The sequence below is a fragment of the Spermophilus citellus genome (assembly GCF_964194105.1).
Source record: "Spermophilus citellus genome assembly, chromosome: 2".
Taxonomy (NCBI): Eukaryota; Metazoa; Chordata; class Mammalia; order Rodentia; family Sciuridae; genus Spermophilus; species Spermophilus citellus.
Genome location: NC_138183.1, coordinates 6305465 through 6326904, shown reverse-complemented (window position 1 = coordinate 6326904; position 21440 = coordinate 6305465). Strand labels below are relative to the sequence as shown.

At 51.3% G+C, this 21440-nt stretch overlaps 1 protein-coding gene across 4 annotated transcripts in view; it reads left to right on the top strand.

Moving 5' to 3' along the window:
- The window catches only part of USP20 (ubiquitin specific peptidase 20), a 38600-nt gene that overhangs the window by 5001 nt on the left and 12159 nt on the right, over positions 1 to 21440 (top strand). For 3 of the 4 annotated variants that reach the window (XM_081279127.1, XM_081279126.1, XM_081279129.1), the window contains exons 2-10: positions 10381 to 10508; positions 11008 to 11104; positions 13364 to 13417; positions 15825 to 15887; positions 16349 to 16480; positions 17693 to 17789; positions 18233 to 18302; positions 19688 to 19801; positions 20720 to 20798. In XM_081279127.1, coding sequence (XP_081135253.1) covers positions 11024 to 11104; positions 13364 to 13417; positions 15825 to 15887; positions 16349 to 16480; positions 17693 to 17789; positions 18233 to 18302; positions 19688 to 19801; positions 20720 to 20798 — 690 coding nt within the window. In that variant the 5' untranslated portion in view covers positions 10381 to 10508; positions 11008 to 11023. Of the gene's footprint in view, positions 1 to 7758; positions 7779 to 10380; positions 10509 to 11007; positions 11105 to 13363; positions 13418 to 15824; positions 15888 to 16348; positions 16481 to 17692; positions 17790 to 18232; positions 18303 to 19687; positions 19802 to 20719; positions 20799 to 21440 lie in introns of those variants that run through there. The other variant, XM_081279128.1, reaches the window with a different exon arrangement.

Genomic DNA, 21440 nt, shown 5'->3' with positions numbered 1-21440 from the left:
GAGTTGCTGCCCCCCTCCCATGAGACTCGGCCCTGCTCCCACCTCAGTGAGAGGAAGGGAATCTTTTAGACTTTCTTTCTTCCTCTCATTACAGTACTGGGAATTGAACCCAGGATGCTCTGCCACATCCCCAGCCCTTTCCATTTTTTATTCTGAGGCAGGGCCTCACTAGGTTGCTGAGTCTGGCCTGAAACTTCCGATCCTCCTGCCTCAGCCTCCTGAATTCCTGCGATTGCAGGGCTCTACCACGCGGCCTGCGCAGTGGTTTCATTAATGAGGTTCTGGCATTCAGTTAGTTAGAAGAGATCAAAATAAAACACACAGACAGTACCTTATTTTAATGCTAGGTCCAAGACGGCTCGCCTCTCTGTTTCCCTCCTCAAGCCGCTCAGCAGGGCAGCGAGGATTACTCTGGGCTAGCAGGAGAGAGAGAGCGCACACGCCGGGGAGTAGCCTTTTATTTGGGGGGACAAGAGATTCAGGGGAGAATTCCATCCAATGAAGGTTGAGGGGGGTGCTGCACTCCAAGGTCAGGGTCAGTGATTGGGTCTCCGGGGTCAGTGGTTACGCACACCCCCACACGGATGGGCTCTCTCATCAGGAAAGGGTCGGGATAACTCCGACACAGCCAGAGTGCCTCAGGCCCTTAACGGGAGTCACCCAATCACGTGTCAGAATGGCTCCCCACACAGGGCAGTGCTGGCATGCTGGGCTTTTACAAATCTTTACATTTTGAAAAAACAGCAAGCTTACAGAAAGGTTGCAGAAATAATATGTTGAACCCCCATCTCCCGTTTACCTAGATTCACTATTAAATGTTTTAGCCTTATTTAGTATAACCATGTATTTACAGACTTATTGTCATAATTATTATTGCTGATTCACATAAGAGTAAGCTGCAGACATCAGGATGCTTCACCCTTCAGTTCTTCAGGGAATCATCTGAGCATAAAGGTATTCTCTATAACCAGAGAATGATTTTCATCCTCAGCCACTTTTATTATTTTAATTTAATTTTATTTTTGGTACCAGGGATTGAACCCAGAGTCACTTAACCACTGAGCCACATCCCTTAGCCCTTATTTTTTGAGGGGGCCGGGTATTGGGGCTTGAACTCAGGGGCATTTGACCACTGAGACACATCCCCAGCCCTATTTTATTTAGCGACACGGTCTCACTATGTTGCCTAGCACCTTGCTGATGCTGAGGCTGGCTTTGACCTCAGGATCCTCCTGCCTCAGTCTCCTGAGCTGCTGGGATTTCAGGTGTGTGACAACACTCCTGGCCCTTTTTTTTTTTTTTTTTTTTTTCAATCAGAGACCCTTGGTTTATTTATGCACGGTGCTGGGGATGGAACCCAGGGCCTTGTGCATGCGAGGCAAGCACTCTCAGCCCCATCCTCAGAAACTTAATGTTGATCAGGACTGTAAGCACTTCCCAGAGCTGCCATGACCAAGTACCAGAGCCTGGGTGGCCTAAACAGAGGTTTATTTTCTCACAGTTCTGGAGGCTGGAAGCCCAAGATTAAAAGATTAAAGTGTTGATGGGTTTGGTTTCCTCTAAGGCCTCTCTTTGTGGCCTGAAGATGGCCACCATCACACTGTGCTTACCTGGTCTTCCTCGGTGTGCATGCACCCCGGTGCCTCTTTGTAGAGGTTTTTCCTCCCTCCATAAAGATACCAGTCTGATTAGATTAGGGCCTACAGTAAAGATCTCATGAGCTGTACCCCCAGCCCTTATTTATTTATTTATTTATTTATTTATTTATTTATTTATTTTTTGTTTTAATTAGTTATACATGATAGTACAATGATCTTGACATATCATACATTTGAATCAGATAGGATATAATTTCTCATTTTTCTGAATGTACAGGTTGCAGAATCACATTGGTCATGCAGTCAAGTATATACATTCAGCAATAATAAAGTCTGTTTTATTCTGCTGTCTTTCCTTTCCCCCCTTTCCCCTCCTCTCCCCTCCCCTCCCATCACTTCTCTCTACCCAATCCTTTTTTAATTTTAGGCCCTAGGAATTGAACCCAAGAGGTACTTTATCACTGAGCTCCATCCTCAGTTATTTTTATTTTAATTTTGGACAGGGTCTTATTAAGTTGCTGAGGGTGGCCTCAAACTTGTGATCCTCCTGCCTCAGCCTCCCAGGTCACTGGGATTAGAAGCAAGTGCCACCATGTGCACATAAAGATCTTATTTTAACCTAATGACCTCTTTAAAGACCTGATCTCCAAATGCTATTGCATTCTGGGGTACTGGTGGTTAGAACTTCGGCATATGAGTTTGGATTGGGGGGGTACCTTTCAGTCTGTAATAAATGCTGTCATCTAATAATGTAGTCCATATTCACATTTTCCAATTGTCCCAATACTGTTCTGTTGTTTTTGTTTTTTTTCCGGTTATGCGTGACAGTAGAACTTATTTTGGCAGAGTATACATACATAAGGTAAAACTTATTCTAGTGGGTCCCACTCCTGTGGTCGTGTATGATGTGGAGCTATCCTGTCGTGTATACAGACACAAAGTGAGGAGAGTTATGACCAATTACCTCTAACCCACGCAGTTCTTAACGGCATTTGCCCCTTGACCCAGGTCCAGTTTGTCCTGTCTCGGTAGTGTCTTCTGTCTGGAACTCTTTCTCAGCCTTTGTTGAGAAAGTGAACTATCCAGGCGCAGGGAAGCTGAGGTGCACAGAGGAGTTGGGGTATTTTTGTCAGTTTTGTTTTGCTGTGACCAAAAAACTGACAAGAGCAATTAGAAGAAGAGAAGTTTATTTGGGGCTCCTGGGTTCAGAGATTCCATCTATGGTCAGCTGACTCCATAGCTGTGGGCCCGAGATAAAGCTGAGCATCATGTGGAAAGTTCTGGCAAAGGAAAGCAGCTTAGGATATGACAGTCAGGAAGCAGAAAGAGAGCTCTGTTCACCAAGGACAAAATATGCACCCCAAAGGCAGTGTGCCCCAGTGACCTGCCTCCTCCAGTGACTCTACTGCCTACGGTTACTGCTCAGTTGATCCAGAGCCGAGGATTAATCCACTGATCAGGTCACATCTCATAATCTAAGCACTTCACCTCTGAAATTTCCTGCCTTGTTTCACATGAGCTTGGGGCCAGGAACACTCACATCTACCCATAACATAGGGATGGAGGTGATGGCCCCTCAGGGCAAGAAAGCTGTCCAAAGGTTGATTCCAGTCCCTGGGGTCACCTTTCCTGGCTTTTTCTTTGATGTCAAAATGCTGTGGTGAGATTGCAGTAGATCACTTTGTTGATTTTGAAGCAGGAGATGGCAGCCCAGGGCAGACTGCAGGTCTGCACTCCTGGACCCCCTCCAGGGTTAGAGCACACCTTGTGCAGTTCAAAACCACAAGTAAAATATGTCAGTACATTCACCATAAGTGGCTGTTGCTAGGTTCCAAAACCACAAACAAAAACCGGGAGATCTAAAATCATGAGATGTAAAATCATCAGCAGAGGGGAAGTGGGTCAAAACGACCCTAGTTGAGTACAATTTAAAGAGTGGTTACTAACATCTAAACAAACATTCTCTGACATTCTGTGCATTCAGGGTACATTGTACAAGTACAGTGCAGGAAAATTGCCATTTTGTGTTGCCCAAGATATACTAAGGCAGGCAGCTGTTGGTGGGTCCAGAGGCAGGGCTTTCCCATGGGAGAAGCATTTCTTACTCGACATGGAGAGTCAGGGTAAAATGGAGTGTGTTTGGTCATTGCCCGAATAGCTTGGCCCATAACACAAACATCAGGAGGTGAGCTTGGATCTTAAAAAGTAGCTCCAAGAATCAGAGCTACCACATTGTCAGTCACTGCTCATATCCAACTTGATCAACGTGCAAGTTTTCTTTGCTGGGCTGGCTGGTAGGCTTGCGGAGCCCCGAGTGAAGTCTGCTGGAGAGGGCCCGTGATTCCATTCCTGCAGTCTCAAGAGTCCTGATCTCACACAACCAGCAACACAATCTATAATGGTAAACATCTTCTGAGCATTCCTGCCATGCCAATCAATAGGAAATCTGAGCCACTCTGAGAGTCTGTGTGGTCAGAAGTCATTATGCTAAATGCTTCCTGTGCATTAGCTTACTTCATCTTCTCAGCGATCTAGTTGCTGTCATTGTCCCCATTTTATGGATGAAGAAACAGGACTGAGTGATTTCTCTAAAGTCATAAACTTGCAAGGCACTAGGTAGAGACACAAGAGAGCCACTCATGAGGAATTCTCGCCTTTTCCTGCCAGCTTCTGCCAGTTCCCAGGGTCCTATCCACAGGCTCCAGAACAAGTGGGTCGTGCCAGAAATCCTGGCTGGCTTGGCAAACACTTGTCAGGGAGGAAATATAAGTTCCTTTTTTCGTTTTCTTTGCCGTCCTGGAAATTGAACCCAGGGTGCTCCACCACTGAGCTATACCCCCGTCCCGTCCCTATTTTATTCTTACACAGGGTCTTGCTAAGTTAAGCTGCCCAGGTGGGCCTGGGACTTGCAATCCTCCTGCCTCAGCCTCCCGAGATGTGGGATTACAGGTGTGCACTACCACACCTGGCAGGATTTATAATTTTTTTCTCAACACTCCCGAATTCATAATAAACAGTGTAACGAAAGATTGACAAGAGAAAAGCAAGCTCATTTATCAACACGGGCGGCGCTCATCATGTGGGAGAAAAGCCCTGTGAAAGGCCACTCAGAGCAGGGGCTGAACTCGGCTTATGTAACAGCCTCAACAAGGAACATTCACTTTGAGAGAAGTGACAGGAGAAAGGACAGCAGCCCTGTGCTTTCAGAGGTGGGGACCTGGGCCAGGACCGGCATGGAAGGGACTCAGGCCTGAGGTTGGTTTGCAGACTCCCCCTGTTGCTTGTTGGTCTGAAGAGCTGTGCCCAGTGGTTAGCTTCTGTCCTTCCTGGGCCACGTGGGAGGGGACTGCTTTCCAAACTTATGTCCTGGTTTTAGGTAAGTGGGGAGGGCAGGGAGGCACATGCTGGGGGGCACATCCTGGTTTCCTTCAGCCCTGTGTGAGGAGCTGGCAGGAACCCGTACAGGCCTTCACGGAGACAAGTGTTTCATTTCTCCTAAGAGTGGGATTGCAAGGTCATGACAGGTGTGTGCTTGACTTTGTAGGAAACTGCCAAACCTTTCCAAAGCTCTTTGTACCGTTTTACTTTTCCATCAGAATATATGTGACTTCCATCCCATCTTTAGCAACACTGGGTATCGTGTTTCAGAAGTCTTATTTTCATATCTTCTAGGGGGTGAGATGTTAACCTCTGGTTTTAACTTGAATTTCTCTGAAACTGGGCTTTTTTTTTTTTTTTTAATCTTTTTTAAACAGGGTCTTGCTCATGGCCTAGGCTGACCTCAAACTTCTGGACTCAAGGGATCTTCCTGCCTCAGCCTCCCAAGTAGCTGGGATGACGGGCATGTCCTGTTGCACCTGGCTTACTGGCCATTCTTAACCAAGAACTGTTAATCATTTTCCCATTTTAAAATTGGGCTGTTTAGCTGGGTGTGGTGGCACACACTAGTAATCCCAGCGGCTCAGGAGGATCAAAAGTTCAAAGCCAGCCTCAGCAAGTTAGGGAGGCCCTAAGGAACTCAGTGAGACCCTGTCTCTAAATAAAATATAAACTGGGGATATGGCTTGGAGGTTAAGCGCCCCTGGGTTCAATCCTTTCTCATTTTTTTGGGTTATGAACCTTTGGAATCCTCTCTGGTGGCCAGTGTCAGGTAGCATACTGTAGAAGAGCAGAAACGATTCCTCTTGTCCACCTGCACCTCGCACCTTGCCACCCTCCTGCCTCCAGCCCATCCTTCCCAGCATCTGGTAACCCTGTTCTACTTTCTACTTTTATAGCCTCCACATATGAGGACACTTAGTGCTTATATTGGTTTTGTTGTTGTTGTTTGGTTTTGGTTTGTGTGGGGGCAGGGGTGGGACCCAGGGCCCGCGCATGCCACATCCTCAGCCCCAGCGCTTGTGTTTTTATGCTGACTCATTTCACTTAACATAACTGTCTTCTGCTTCCATCCGCATTGCCATAAATGACAGGATCTCATTTTCTTTCTGTGGCTGAGTTATTCCAGTGTGTGTAGTGCCATACTTTCTTATCCGTTCATGTGCAGTGGGCACCCAGGCCGGTCCGTGTCTTCGCTACTGTGAACAGCGCTGCAGTAGACACGGGTGCAGGTGTCTCTTTGACATGCTGATTTCTTTGGATATATACCCTGTGGTGGAGTTACTGGATCTTTTTGGAGGTTTATAGCCAGGCATGGTTCTAGACTCTGCTCTGCTCATAACACTCATGTCTGTGTTTGAGCCAGTGCCATATGGTCCTGATACACAGTCTTGTCAGGCAGTGTGAGTCCCCAACTTTGTTCTTTTGCAGAAGTGTTTTGGCTGTTCTAGGACTCTTGTTTCCACGTCCATCTTAACAGTATTGAGCCTGCTAGTCCATGAACATGGTGTCTCTCCATTTATTCAGATCTGATTTCTCGGTTTGGAGGATTCGATACCACGTGTCTGTAAGGGCTGTGTAGCACAGCAGTGTGTCGTTGTGTTGTGCATACTCAGCTGCCTCTTGCTGCTCATGTAGGTCACATCTGTTGCCCTGTCAATCATTAGCAGTGCCAGAGAGTGTGTGTGTGTTGTCTTCCTGTGCACCTGAGTTTTACCTTGGAATAACCCTGGAGCTAAGTTACCTTCGTGTCGTCTTTGCTGTTTGCCTTGTTTAGCTGTTGAGTTGGGTGCAGTTGGATGTGGAGGGCCTGTGCTTCCTGCTTGTTCTCAGGAGGCCCAGCAGCATGGATCCTGGGAAGGGTGTCGCAGACAGTAGCAGTGGGCCAGGCTTGTGCTGTATGGTTTTAAACAAGAGAATTTTTTCAAAAGGATTAGGAAGAAAAAAAAAGGAGATTAATGTGAGAGAGGTTGATGTGGCCTGTCAAACCTCAGCTATTCACCGTCTGGTCCTTTGAAAGTTTGCTGAGCCCTGCTTTAGAGCACGCTCTGGCTGGACAGATCTGATCACCAAGTGCTTATTACCTGGGCAATTGACCTGGGCTGAGCTGGTTAGTACTTAATTAAGCTCCAGCTCTGTTTTCTCATCTGTGAAAGTATACTGGGGGTTGTTAGAGGGCTTATTTTTTCCCCTCTGAACTTGCAGGAACCTAAATCTGATTGCTCCTGTAGGTCCTATCCCCCTCTTCCTGGTTCGGGCATCAGGGTAGTCACCTGGCTCCTGCCCTCCCTGGCCATCCAGCTGAAGAGATGGGACATGTACCAAAGACACTTAAAAAAAAAATCACACCCCGCTTGAAATAGCTGAGGACCAGTGCCAACCCAGGGCTCCAGGCCTCAATAGAGACAATTAAAAACAAAACAAAACAAAAACTTGGCTTCCAGTGAGGTTTGGAATTTAGAACCTTGAACCCTGTATTGTCATGTGACTGTTTGAAATGTTACCTTCTAACTGCCTCTCCTTCTTTGAACTGCCCACACCCAGAAAACTGTGATCAGAGAGAAGAGGGCCGCGGTGACATGCGGGCGAACCCTGCTGTGCCGTAGCCTGGCTTGCTGAAAACTTGGGGATTGGTTTAGAGCAGCACAAGATCCCCCAAAGGCTCAAAGGATGACCTGAGGGACCCAGTGGCCCGTGTGGAAGTCGCCAGGCCTTCCCGTCCAGAGGGCGGACAGGCTGTGGCAGCCTGGTGGCAGTGAAGGATCAGCCCTGCGAGGGTCTCCTCTCTGGGGGATCACAGAGGTAATGCGGTGACTAGTGACGAGCCGGCACCCACTCCAGCACTGCCCAGCTTAGTAGCTGTCCTGTGGCTGGGCTGGGGGTGTTGTAGCCTGTGGATGTCCCGGGCATGCCAGGTGCACTTGCCCCTTCCTAGGATGGAGTCCACACAATCATTATTCTCTGGTTTGTGCTAAGAGTGATTTTAAAATAAGAGAAGTGTGAAATGCCTGGTTTACCCCCCAGGCTCCCTGCAGGAGGTCCCCCTTACTGGCTGTGAGCTGTGGGCAGAGAAGGTGGATACCCATGGCCTCCCCAGCACACCCCTCAGACAGGCACCCAGTGGGCGCTGGGTCTCTGTTTTGGTGAAGGAACGGAACTGCGTTTATGAGTCATTTTTTCCAAGTCCTCATCTCTTAGAAAAGGTGCTAATAAAATGTGACTGTGTGTGCCTGGGGGGGGTGCAGAGGGGTCGGTGAGCTGTTGCCCCCAACCCAGGCACCTGAGAGTGGTGTGTAGCCCCCTGTCTCTATGATCTGAACTTCCTGGGAGTGAAGGGGAAGTGGAGAGTGGCGATGCCTCCCGGGCGCCTGTCTGCGCGTTTCCTAGGAGGAGCATCGGGGGCCACCGCAGGGCCCGGGGCTGCAGGGGCTGGTGGCCTGTAGGTGCCCATGGCGCTCAGCCTAGGGCTGGCTCTCACCATCTAGCTGGGAGTCTGGGCCGGTGGCACCGGCTGGCCACTGGGAGTGGGCAGCGGCCCCAGGAGGGACCTGGTGTCCACCCTCTCGTCTCCACTCACATGATGGGTTACTTGGGCCCCTGTCAGCAGCTGCGCAGAGCTGGGGTCAGCCTAGCTTGCTGATGACTGCGGACCCCCTGGGTGGCTGGAGCACTTACTTATTTTGAAATGTTTTCTTTTGAAATAGACATAGGTTCCTATCAGTTGTGGAAATGCACCTAGAGGTCCCCCGTGGCACCCTGCCTTTGTCATGGCTGCAGGATGACTCTAGGTGACACCCACGCAGTCCCGAGCTCACTCAGGTTTCTCCAGCTCTGCAGCCCCGTGGTGTGTGAGTGTGTGTGTGAGGTGTGTGTTCTGCGTGGTGTGGTTTTTTTTTTTCATCTTAGTATTTATTCTTAAGTTTTTTTTAGATGGACACAACATCTTTATTTTTCATTTATGTGGTGCTGAGGATCAAACCCAGTGCCTCGTGTATGGTAGGTGAGCACTCTGCCACTGAGCCACAACCCCAGGCCCCCGTGGTGTGGTTTTAACACGCTGCAGGTCTGCCTGTCCACCACAGCCCTCTCCGCACACAGCTGCTTCTTCACCGCCAGATGCTCCTCAAGCGAAGCATTGTTTTTTTTTTTTCTTTTTTAAATTTGTTCTAATTAGTTATACGTGTCAGTAGAATGTATTTTAACATATTGTACATATACGGAGTGTAACAATGTAACTTCTCACTCTCTGGTGGTACTTGGTATAGAGTCACGTTGGTCGTGTAGTCATTCATGCTCCAGGTTAGTAATGTCCTAGTCACTCTACTGTCTCTCCTATTCCCACCCCCCTCCCTTCCCTTCATTCCCCTTTGTCCAATCCAAAGTACTTCTATTCTTCTTTAAACACCCCTTCCCCACCCCCTTATTATGAATTAGCATCTGCGTATCAGAAAACATTCTCCTTTGGTTTTTTGAGATTGGCTTATTTTATTTAGCATGATATTCTCCAGCTCCCTCCATTTACCAGAAAATGCCATAACTTCATTCTTCTTTAAGGCTGAGTAATATTCCATTGTATGTATATACTATATTTTCTTTATCCATTCATCTGTTGAAGGGCACTTGGTTGGTTCCACAATTTAGCTATTGTGAATTGAGTTGCTATAAACATTGATGTGGCCGCATCACTGTAGTATGAAACATTAATTTTCCAAACCAAAAATTTTTTCTTTTTCTGATTTTAGAGAGAAAGAAATGGTATGCAAAAGAATTGACCAGGCACAGTGGTACACACTCGCAATCCCAGCTACTTGGGAGGCTGAAGCAGGGGGAGCACAAAGGCCAGCCTCAGAAACTTAGTGAGACTTTGTCACAAAATAAAGTAAAAAGGAGTATAGCTCAGTGGTAGAGCACCTCTAGGTTCAATCCCCAGACTACAAAAAAAAAAAAAAACCCACAAAAAAACGGGGATTAAAAAAGAAGTTGATCTAAGAAGGAAAGCAGATGGCTGGGAGCTGTGGCACCCACTTGTAATCCCAGCAACCCAGGAGGCTGAGGCATGAGGATCTCAAGTTCAAGGCCAGCCTGGGCAAATTAGCAAAACCCTGTCTCAAAATAAAATAAAAGGACTGGGGTATAGCTCAGTGGGAGAGCACTTCCTGGTGTGTGTGAGGCCCTGGGTCGGTCCCCAGTACCACTAAGTAAATAGATAGATCCATAAATTCATAAGCACATAAATGACAAGAGTGTTGGGAGGTACTGACCCCTGCCTTAGTGACTGATTTCACCTTGTCCTTGAGACTTTCTTACATCACTTAAACAAAGCAGCACAGCTGTCCCCCACTGCTCGAACCTGCCCTGGCACCATCCCCAGCGGTTTGTAAGCACTCTTTATCTGGTTTCCTAGGTGGTGGCTGCCCTGCGCTCTGCTTGTCCTCCTGTTCTCAGGACATTGTCCTCCTGTTCTCTGGACGTTCTCCAGAGGTGGTGCCAGTCACCTGTCTCCCCGGAGTCCTGCTAATAATGCGGCTGTAGGTGAGCTTCTCCCTGGAAGTGAGGCAGGTGGCCTGCAGGCCCTAGGCCTCCCATGGGCTCTTGAGACCACCCAGGCCCAGGCCAGCGTCTGCTCCTTGCCCTTTGGAGATGCAGCCTTTCCCCTGCCGGCCCTCTTGGTGCAGTGGCCTCCTAGACTTGGGTTTGGCTTCCTACCGAGGAAAGCCGCCACAGCTTCCGTCTTCCATGTGCAGCTCCTGAGCACAGGCAGGATGGTCGTGCCTCCTGCCAGGGATTCTGGGCCTCCCGCATGGCTCTGGGCAGGCACTCTGTGGGGGGCCTGCATTAGACTCTGTGGTCTCCCTGAGTCCTCCTGGTAGCCGTCCGGGGCAGCTCCATCTTCTCAGACAAGAAGTAAGGCTCAGGCTAAGTGCTTCCCTGGGTCACCACGGGGTGTGTGGCAGAGCCAGACTCAAAGCCAAAGTCTAGTGCTTCACCTCTAGGCTGCCATTGACCCAGGACTGCCTGTGTCTTCTTGCAGGTGAGCCCAGGAGAGAATGGGGGACCCCAGGGACTTCTGCCCTCACCTGGACTCCATAGGGGAGGTGACCAAAGAGGACTTGCTGCTCAAATCTAAGGTAAAGGGGCAGACCTTATGACCAGGGCCCATGCCCAGGGCTGCTGTGCCTGGTGCACCGTGTCTGAAACAGGCAGCACTGGCTGCCCTGGGCGCTTAGCCTCTGTGCAGATGGGGAGGCTGGTGTCTGTAGGGAGTCCCCTTCCAGTGCTGGATCCCAAGGCCATTAATTACAGTCTAGATGGGCCATTAGCTGTTGGGGCCCAGCAAGTGCTGCTGAGTCTGCCAGGGACCAGTTTTATTTTGCTCCTGCTGTGTGGGAGGAGCCCAGGGCCTGGGAGAGCCACACCCAGCCCTCAAGTGGAAGGCGGTCTCTGAATGGGAGGATGCATTGTAATTGTCTTTTTGTTGGTGAATTAATATATTTTGAAAAATCACGCTGTCACATGGCCAAGAATGAAACAGCAGGAGAAGGTAAATGTCAGAAGCCCCTTCCTCCGACCCCCTAGGTAACCACCTGCCTTTGTGTTTATTGTACCTTTTCAGTTTTTCGTGCAAATACAAGCAGATGCTCTCCCTCTCCTTTCTGCCCTTTCTTGCATAAGAGAGGGCAGACTGCTCCCTGTTTTGTGTGTAAAGTGCTTCAGTCACAGAACAGCCTGCCCCGGAGCTCGTCAACCTCAGGTTGTAGAGAGGCCCTGTCCTTCTCTGTCTGGAAGCTTGGCCATGCTTCATTGTGGACACGGTGACTGACCCTCTGAGTGCCACTGTGCGTGGCAAAGCTGTGCAGGGTGGATTTCTGGGCACGTGCTGGGCTTTTTCCAGCCCTACCTCACCGCACCAGTGGCCTTTGGCTTGAGCAGGGTCGTGGGCCCTGGTGAGGGAAGTTCTCCAGCATCTGGAGATGCTTTCGAAGTGAGTCTGCCGCCCTCATGGCGTGGACAAGGGCAGAGTGAGGCTCCAGTGCACATTTTTGCGCCCTCTGATACCCGGTTTCTTCCCAAATCGCACCAAGGAAGGAGCAGGCCAACCAAGAAGGGGTTTCCCAGGAGGCAGGTGTCAGGGCAGAAGGCGAGGTGGGTGGGGCCTGGGACGGTCTGGGCTGGGCCTTCCAGAAGTGTGCTAGTGTCCTGGAGCCCCGAGCGGAAGACTGGGCGGAAGACTGGGCTCGTCTTCGGCACCTCTCTGACCATCCGGAAAGTTATGGAGTAAACCCAGCACTGTTTTAAAATACTCAGGGACGAGGCTCTGAGCAGGCACGGTGCAGGAGGTGCTGCCAAGAAGTGCTCAGGAGAAGACCTCAGCTGCCAGTGGCTGGGGGTGGAGAGGAGAGCAGCATGACGCGGATTTCAGATGAGCACAGACAGATGGGCCGCTGGGAGTGGACAGAGTCAAGCACACCGTTCGCTGCGGGGAGGCCGAGCAGTTCCGGTTCTTGGGGCTCATCCAGTGGATGTGTATCTAAGGACACTGCAGCATTTATCGGACACTTTCATGGAGGAGGACACTGGCAGCCACCTGATGTTCATCAGCAAGAGAATGGGCAAGGAGGGCCTGATGTGTCCAGAGTCAAAACTGCAAAGAATGAGGTGTGGTCTCCACGTACAGACCACAGCAGGGGACAGGGTCATCTCCTGAGAGAGATGTTTTGTGTGATCTTAACTTTCACTAAAAATCACCCCCGAGGGCTGTGCTTACATGTTTGTATAAGAAGAATGAACAGAGGATGGACTTCTAAAGGTGACAGCATGTGCGTATCATCTGCTATACTTCAGATCTTGTGCAGCACATGTGTACGAAAGCAATTGTTACAGCAAGCAGACAAATGACCGAGATGAAAAAACAGACCTGGAGTTTAGGGGTGAATTGTGAAATCAGAACCTCAGGAGAGGTCACAGATTCACAAAGGTGGGCCGATGCTCTGGGTCTGCTGGGCAGACTGATCACGTGTTGCCACTGCAGCATCTTCAGTGAGAGGGAGCAGGCCTTGCAGGTCTAGCTCGTTTTCTTCACCTGAACCCACTGAGGGTCCTGAATGCAGCCTCCTGTGGAGGCCTGGAGCCTACCTGGCCTTGTCAGGGGACCAGGCTTTCTTGGTAGTAGCTTGGATGACCTACCTCCTGCTCTGGGGCTCAAGCTCCTTGGCTTCACCGTCTAACCTTGCTCTTGCAGGGGCATGAGCCTCTCAGCCCCTATTTTTCATCCATGAAGAGGGAGCTTGGTGGCATCTGTAGCACAGGCTCATGGCGATGGTAGGGCAAGCCTGGCTCCGCTCCCAGTGTGGCTCTCACTTCCTCTTCTCTCACCTCCACTCCCACAGGGAAGCTGCCAGTCCTGTGGTGTTGCTGGACCCAACCTGTGGGCCTGTCTCCAGGTAAGGGGTCCTTACGGCACTTGGGGTGTGGGTTCCGTCTAGATTTTGGGCAGACAGTGCTTGTCCCTGCTGGGCACTGCCAGAAGCTTGGGCTCCAGGGTCAGAAAGTCCCTGGGCAGGCTGCTCTAGCAGCCGTTAAGAGTGACAAGAGAAAAGAGCAGATTGGGAAGACGCGGGGCCAAAGGTCCCACCTCCACCCTGGCAGAACTCTCCTGAAGAGTGCGCAGAGGTAGGTGCCTGGGCCGAGCCTGCACTGCCTACCCTTCCCCAGCTGGCAAGTAGGGACTTCTCACCCACAGCTGTGCCCAGAATGGGCTTAGGGTGGACTTGACAAGACAGCTGCCCATGACAGGCTTGGCATGGGCACAGCCCAGACAGCATGCAGGAAAGTCTGGTGGAATTGTATTGTAATCATCGCTTGCCACACAAAGTGGGTCCACCAAACAGAGCAGTTTGTGACGGGGTGGCCAGAACCCTGACAGAGCAGGCTCCTGCTCAGGAGGTGTGAGCCTTCTGGGAAAATAAAAAGTCTGGAATAATCAGTAAGAAATAAGACAAAGCCAAAGATAGATTTGAAAAGTGAATGCTGAGCACAGTGGTGCATGCCTGTAATCCCACTGTTAGGCTGAGACAGGAGGGCGGTGTGTTGCAAGCCAGCCTCATCAACAGCAAGGCGCTAAGCAACTCAGTGAGACCCTGTCTCTAAATACAAAATACAAAACAGGGCTGGGGATATGGCTCAGTGATGGAGTGCCCCTGGTTCCAAAAAAAAAAAAAAAAAACAGAGCGCCTGGTGGGTCAGTTTGGAACTGAACAACTGAAAAAGGCCCCTTCTTTATTGAAGGAAAGTCCCTCAAAGGCCTGCATGAGGTTTCAGCCAGAGGAGTCTTGTTTCTGTGCTTGTTTCTCCCTGTGGCAGGGGTCTTGCCTAAACAGGTAGATGGCGTTTGGAAGCCACACCCATCTCTGGGAGGCCCTTTGGCTCTATCTCCCATCTCCCACATCCAGGGCTGAGCTTGAACTTGAGCAGTGAGCTGGGAGAGGGTGCCCATGAATCCTTGTTCTCAAACCAGGTGGATTCTACCTGGGAGTTCCCAGGACCAGCCTTCCCTGCCGAATGGCCCGAATGTCGCTCAGGTCACACATGGCTCATGGCTGGGCCCCAGCAGCAGTTCCTCTGGGTGGTGGGATTGCAAGTGATTTTCATTTTTTTTCTTCATAGCTTTGTAGCATTTTGCAAACTTTCTCTAAGTATAGATTATATTTTATAATCATAGATTTTATAATCATAGTAAAAAAATTACCTACAACTTCTTAAAATCCATGAGTAGAAGCAAAGAGGACAGTGAGCTCTGGGGGTGAGGACACAGGCTTTGCCGACACTCAGGGTTCCAGGGCCGCTCTGACCTCTTCTGTTGAGGCCTTTCACTTAGTATGACTAGGACTGCAGGACACCATCTGGACACCCAGGGGACAGCAAGAAGGGTGAGACGTGGTCCTGCCTTAAGGGAGTCCAAGGTCCTCCAGACAGACAGATGAGGGAACCTTATGCGGGAAATGGGGCCTTTTGGGCATGACTTTTTGTGTGTGTGGTGCTGGGTGTTGAACCAGGGCCTTGTGCATGCGAGGCAAGCGCTCTACCAACTGAGCTCTATCCCCAGCCCTTGGCCATGACTTTATGGTCTCAGCTGAAAGGTCATTTCCTGGAACATTTCTCTAGCCTGTACATTGCTGACCCCAGATGCCAGTGACACCAGGCCCTCCCAGGAAGGGGCAGGTACCTCGGCCATTGATTGCCAGCTCCGCAGTGGAGATGTCCAAGCTGGGCCTGGGAAGTGGGCAGATCTTGGAGAGGCAAGTGCAGGGCTGAAGGCAGGCTCCTCAAGGACACGAGGCCCCGCCTTGGGACATGGGATCATCATCAGCCCCCAGCCACCTCCTTGCCATATTTTGGGTTTTGCTACTGGGGATTAAGCCCAGGGGTGCTCCATCACTGAGCTACACCCCCAGCCCTGTTTATTTTTGAGACAGGGTCTCACTAAATTGCCCAGGTCAATCTTGAACTAGTGATGCTCCTGCCTCAGCCTCCCAAGTAGTTAAGATTACAGTTCTGTGCCACCGTGCCTGGCAGGAAGTGGGGTTCTGGTGGAAGGACAGGGTCTGGGCCCCAAGCAGCCCAGCTCCAGTTATGACCCTGCCTGAGCTTCTGCCCTTCACTAAGAGCGGCCCCGCCCAGGTGAGCTGCAGCTGGACAGACTGGGCTCCTTCGGGCTGCAGCACTGCAGTTGCTCGTGGGGCCTGTTGGGTAGAGGTGGGCCACCCTGCCTCTTAGGGTGCAGTGAGGGGCTAACTGCCTTGACACCCTCCTCTTGGCTGGTCCCAATCCACACTTGCCTCTTCCTCCCAGGTTGCCTGCCCCTATGTTGGCTGCGGAGAGTCCTTTGCTGACCACAGCACCATTCACGCGCAGGTAGGTGTGGTGGCCAGAACGTAGGCTGCGAAGTCAGGCAGCCTGGGTGGAGCCAAGCCAGCCACCTGCCACTCTGCCTGCTCCTGGCCTCGGTGGCTGAGGCTCTGAAGTGGGGACAGTCATAGAGACCCACAAAGAAGCAGGAGAGAGGGAGTACGGGTGAAAGCGCTGGCACACACCTGACTGAAGGCTGCAAAACCAGAGGGGCCTCTTCTTTTTAATTTTTTTTTTTTTTAGTTCTAGATGGACACAATACCTTTATTTGTTTATTTATTTATTTATTTTTACATGGGGCTGAGGATTGAACCCAGGGTCTCACACCTGTGATGCAAGTGCTGCACCACTGAGTCCCAGCCCCAGCCCCAGGGGCCTCTTCTGAGGCCAGAGAGCGAGGCAGTCCTGACTCGGCTTGATACCTGTTAGGCCAGGTCTCCTGGGCTTTATTTTGGATCTCCTTCCAGGCTAAGAAGCACAACCTGACAGTGAACCTGACCACATTCCGGGTCTGGTGCTATGCCTGTGAGCGGGAGGTGTTTCTGGAGCAGCGGCTGGCGGCCCACCCACCTGGCTCCCCGCCCAAGTTCTCAGAGCAGGTGAGACACTGCTGGGGATGGGGGCCCTGTGGCCCGAGCATCCAGGGAGCGTGCTTTGTGGGTTCCAGTCGTTGAGTGCTCCTGGCCAGTGAGCTCTCAGGTGTCCAAGGAACTTGTGTCGACAAATGCTCTTTGAGGCCACTTGTGTGCCCAGGCCGCAAGGAGCTTTGAGAATGCAGAGTGACCCTCAGGCGCTTAAAGGCCCTGGGGCAGCTGTGTGTGAGTGCAGGGTGTGGGGTGGGTCCAGGGACCCTCCCAGGCCTTATGGGGGTCACCCATGGCCCCTGGTGTCCCATATGTAAGCATGTCCTGAGGGATTACAAGTAATCGCTGCAGCATGCTCATCCGTGGGAAACTAGGAGGCTGCCTGGATGACGAGGCAGCCAGAGAATAGTCCCTCCAAGCAGCAAGGCAGTGTGCGGCCTCCAGAGTGGCCGGTCGAGCCACTGTCAGAACAGCCAGTGAGCTGCAGTTGAGGCCCAGGGGAGGCCAGGCCACGCCTCCCTGTATCTCCTCCTTGTGTAGATGGTTACATGATGGTGCTTGATGAGCATTTATTGAATACACTTTTGAACACAGGAGATGTTTATGGATCTAAAATAAAGGCTGTAAAACCACATACATACACAGCCAGGCATGATGGTCCATACCTGGGATCCTAGCTACTTGGGAGGCTGAGGCAGGAGGATGGCAAGTTCAAGGCCAGCCTCAGCAACTTAATTAGACCCTGTCTCAAAATAAAAAATTAAAAGAGCCAGGGGTGCAGCTCAGTGATAGAGCACCCCCATGCTTAATCCCCAGTACTGCAAAACAAAGACAAAAACAAAAACTACCAATATATGCAGCATCCAGCTTGCAGTGAGTGTTTTGAAGTGAGCAGTTTGAAGTCTGTGTATTATAGTTAATAAGATCCTCTCCTAGAAATGGAATCTCATAGTTTTTCTTTATGTTCCTGTTTTTTCCCATATATATTGGAAATAAAATTATTCATCATTGCAAATAAAAAATACAAGTCAGTGACCCTGTGCTCACATTAGCTGCTGATGCCATCTCTTCCTAGGCTGTTCCTGCTCTGATGGACCAACATGGTCCGTGCTCTGTGTGTGGGGCCGGGGCTGTGGGCTGGTCCTGCCCTCTGGAGGCAGGTAGCCCCCTCCCCAGCCCTTCTCCCTCCCCAGCCCCCTTTTCCTTCTCTCTGGGTCTTGAACACAGGACTCTCCGCCACCCTCTCATCCTCTGAAAGCCGTTCCCATTGCTGTGGCTGATGAAGGAGAGTCTGAATCAGAGGACGATGACCTGAAACCTCGAGGTAATGGCCCCAGGACAAGGGGAGGTGTGGGGCAGGCTGAGCCCTCGGCTGGGGGCTGGGAGCTCTAGGGTCAGGAGGAGGGACAGCCATACGGGGTGGTAAGTGGCTTCCTTTAGAAGGCCAGTGGGCCCAGCTGAGGTCCTAGAGGCCTGGCATCCTCCCTCAGCTGTGTGGCCTTGGGCAGGTGGCCCCTCTGCAGTTGGCCTCCTGGTCAGTGTGGGCAGGGCAGCTGGCTGGGCAGGGCAGCATGGCTTAGGACCCTGTTTACCTCCCGAGTTCAGGACCTTGGAGCCCCAGGAGCAGGAGCTCACTGGCTCACTGAAGGCTTTCTGGGGAGCGCACCTTCCACCATCCTGGGGGGCTCTGGGTGGCGGCTCCACTGGGGGAGACCTGGGAGGCCATTCTGGACTGGGCACTAACCCACCCCTGGTGTCTGTCCCCAGGCCTCACAGGCATGAAGAACCTCGGGAACTCCTGCTACATGAACGCAGCCCTGCAGGCCTTGTCCAACTGGTAGGTGGTCCTCGTCCCCGTGATGTCCCAGCCCACCTGGCAAAGCTGCCACGCTACACGCGTGTGCCCCAGGACCCAGAGGTCCTTCCTGCGTGCGCACCCTGCAGAGCTGAGGGGTACACATTTGAGCAAGGGTGCTCATCAGGGTTTTCTGTCAGAGACCATCTGCAGGCCCACCTGGGGCTGGGTCGCGGCTGAGGGGAGAGCACTGGCTTGGTGTGCGCCAGGGCCAGGGTTCTGCCCCGGCGCTCTATGAAAAAAAAAAAGCCTCCTGGCACGGGGTATAAATTAGCGCAGCGTAGCCCAGTCTTACAGGAAATGCAGGAAGACAGCGTTCCTGAAGTAGGAGGGGTGCAGACCTGCAAGTGGGAAAGGGGGTTACCAGGCTTTGTGGTAACAGGTGCGGGCCTGTCTGGGGGAAATATTTCCTTTGAGGATAGGCTTTCCATTCCACTAGGCTGGGGGTGTCCCTGTGCCTGACACAGGGTTTCCCACTGAGAAGGGACTGGGTATCTATAGGCAAAGGAGGGAAGAGCGAACAGGTAAGTGTGTGTAGAAAAATCTGGAAAGAAAAACCCCCAAATATTCAGAGTAGTTGTCCTCGGGTGGCCAGATGTCAATTTCTATAGTTTGCTTACTGCATTTTCTAATATTTTAAATAATAAGTGTATCCTTTTATGCAATAAGGTTACTTTTGAAAGCATGAACCAAAGGACTGTGGGAGGCACCTTCAGGCCTGAGAGGTTCTGCAGGTGGGCGAGCTGGAGGGCTGGCCCACACATTCCATGCAGCTCTTGCTCCTGGCCTCAGGCTCTCCAGCAGGAGCTGCCTCTGACCCAGGAGACAGGGCTGCGTCTGTTTCCCAGGGTAACAAACACCACGCCTGGTGGCTTCACCATCACCCATTTGCTGCCCTCCATTTCAGAGGCCAAAAGTCCAGGACCAAGGGGCCTACGGGTCTGGTTTCTTCCAGGTCTCTCCTTGGTAGCAGCTGCAGCTGCTCCAGGTCCTCAAGTGGTCTCCTTGTGTGCACACAGGCCTGGCACCTGGCTTTTAAAGTAATCTCAGAGACTTGGGAGGCTGAGGCAGGAGGATCGCAAGGTCAAGGCCAGCCAGGGAAACTTAGCAAGACCCCTGGGTTCAATCTTCAATGCTGGGGGAGGGGAAAGGACCCTGTGTCTATTTGCAGTCATGTCTGAGGTTCTAGGAGTTAGGGGGGCTACAGTCTAGCCCTAATGAGATCCTTCTAATCATCAGCAGGCATTTCTGGGTATGGGGGCCTCTGTTCCCACACGAGCACTTGGTCCTTCTGCTCTCTGCCAGCTCCTCGTAAGTGATCCCTGTTCCCTCTTCCCCTCTGACCTGGCTCACGCTCCCTTCCCTAGCCCTCCACTGACCCAGTTCTTCCTGGAGTGTGGCGGCCTGGTACGCACCGACAAGAAGCCAGCCCTGTGCAAGAGTTACCAGAAGCTGGTCTCTGAGGTCTGGCACAAAAAACGGTGAGAGACTGAGCCCCTGACCTTGGGCAGGTACACAGGGACTGGGTTTCTGTCAGTTGTCTTGATTGGACACATCCTGTGGATTTGGTCCTGAGCCAAGCACTTGCTTTTCATGACCCCGTGGGATGCTCACAGCAGGTTGCATGCAGCCCTGTTTTACCAGTGGGGACTGAGACTTCTTGCTCTCAGTCACAGGGCTTGGGAAGGACAGAGCTGGGACTGGGGCTGGCGGTGAACCCAGATGGCAGCCACTTCATAGATGGCTGTGCCAGCCCCAGGTCTCGGGTGGTGGGTGCTGGCCAGGCACAGGCTTGTGGCTCAGCATGAAATGAATTTAAAGACCAGACACCTGAGTTGGATCTTTCACCAGGAAAAGTCAAAATTGGGAACAATTTATAATGAGCACTTAGAAATGTGTCAAGTGCAGAAGTGGATTAAGAGCCATCGATACTCCAGTTGTACTCAGGTGTGTGCCCCATGGGCTCTAGTATGTGTATTTTTGCAGAAAACTCAGGAAATCTGACTGTGCTTCTCTCCAGATGGTGCCAGTAGTGGTGCTTCTTTGTTGTACTTTTCTGAAATTCTAGATTTTTCAAGAAGGAATGGGTATTGCTCTTAAAATAATAATAAAAAAAAACATAATAGATGTTTCACAGTAATAAAGCAGGCTGGGCCCATTCTAGGCGCTTGGGAAATGACGCTCCCCAGTTGAGAGCTCCTTGCTCAGTCGAGGCAGCAGCCAGGCCTCTCAGGTTCCTTCCTGACCACCCTGATCATGAGCTGCAGGAGCCCTTGGGTGTCCCTGCACCAGGCCAGGTGCCCCTGCCCTGAATCAACATAGATTCACTGGTCACCCGCATCTCAGTGCCAGTAGTGCAAGGCTGGCAACTTGGACTGATGGGTTTGGTCTCCCCACAGACCAAGCTATGTGGTCCCTACCAGCCTGTCCCATGGGATCAAGTTGGTCAACCCGATGTTCCGAGGCTATGCCCAGCAGGTAAGCCACTGAGCTGCCAGGGCACACCCAGTGCCTTGCTGTCAGCCGGAGGGGATCCAGCACAGTGCTGCAGGAGGTCTGAGTAGGTGGGCCCCCCACCAGGCACGTACTTCGTAAGCCCTTCTTGTGGGGATGTGGGGCCCCCAGCCCCATTCTGGTGTTTAACCCCACTCTACAGTGGGGAAGCTGAGGCTCAGGGGCCTTGTCACTAGTCCTGGTGCATAGCCAATGCACGGTGGAGGGACTCTGAGCCTAGGCAGCTTGGCTGCAGTGTAGCTGTCCCCAGCCCTGCAGTCACAGTGGCACAAACCACAGTGCAGTGTCACTTTTATTAAAGTAAAGATTTTAATTATATATATTTTTTTAATATAGAGAACTCTTTTGAAACTAGCTGTCTTTATCTGTTTTATAAAATCATGAAGCCAGGCTGGGGATGTAGCTCAGTTAGTAGAGTGCTTGCCTTGCATGCACAAGGCCCTGGGTTCAATCCCCAGCATCATAAAAAAAAAAAAAGAAAGAAAGAAAGAAAGAAAGGTCCCAAGCTAAGCCAAAGAATACCAAGGTCCAGGTCCCCAGGGGGTTCCCAGCCAGGCCTGTCTGTGTCACTTCTTGTGCCACCTGAGCGTGGGGCCCTGGGGTCCA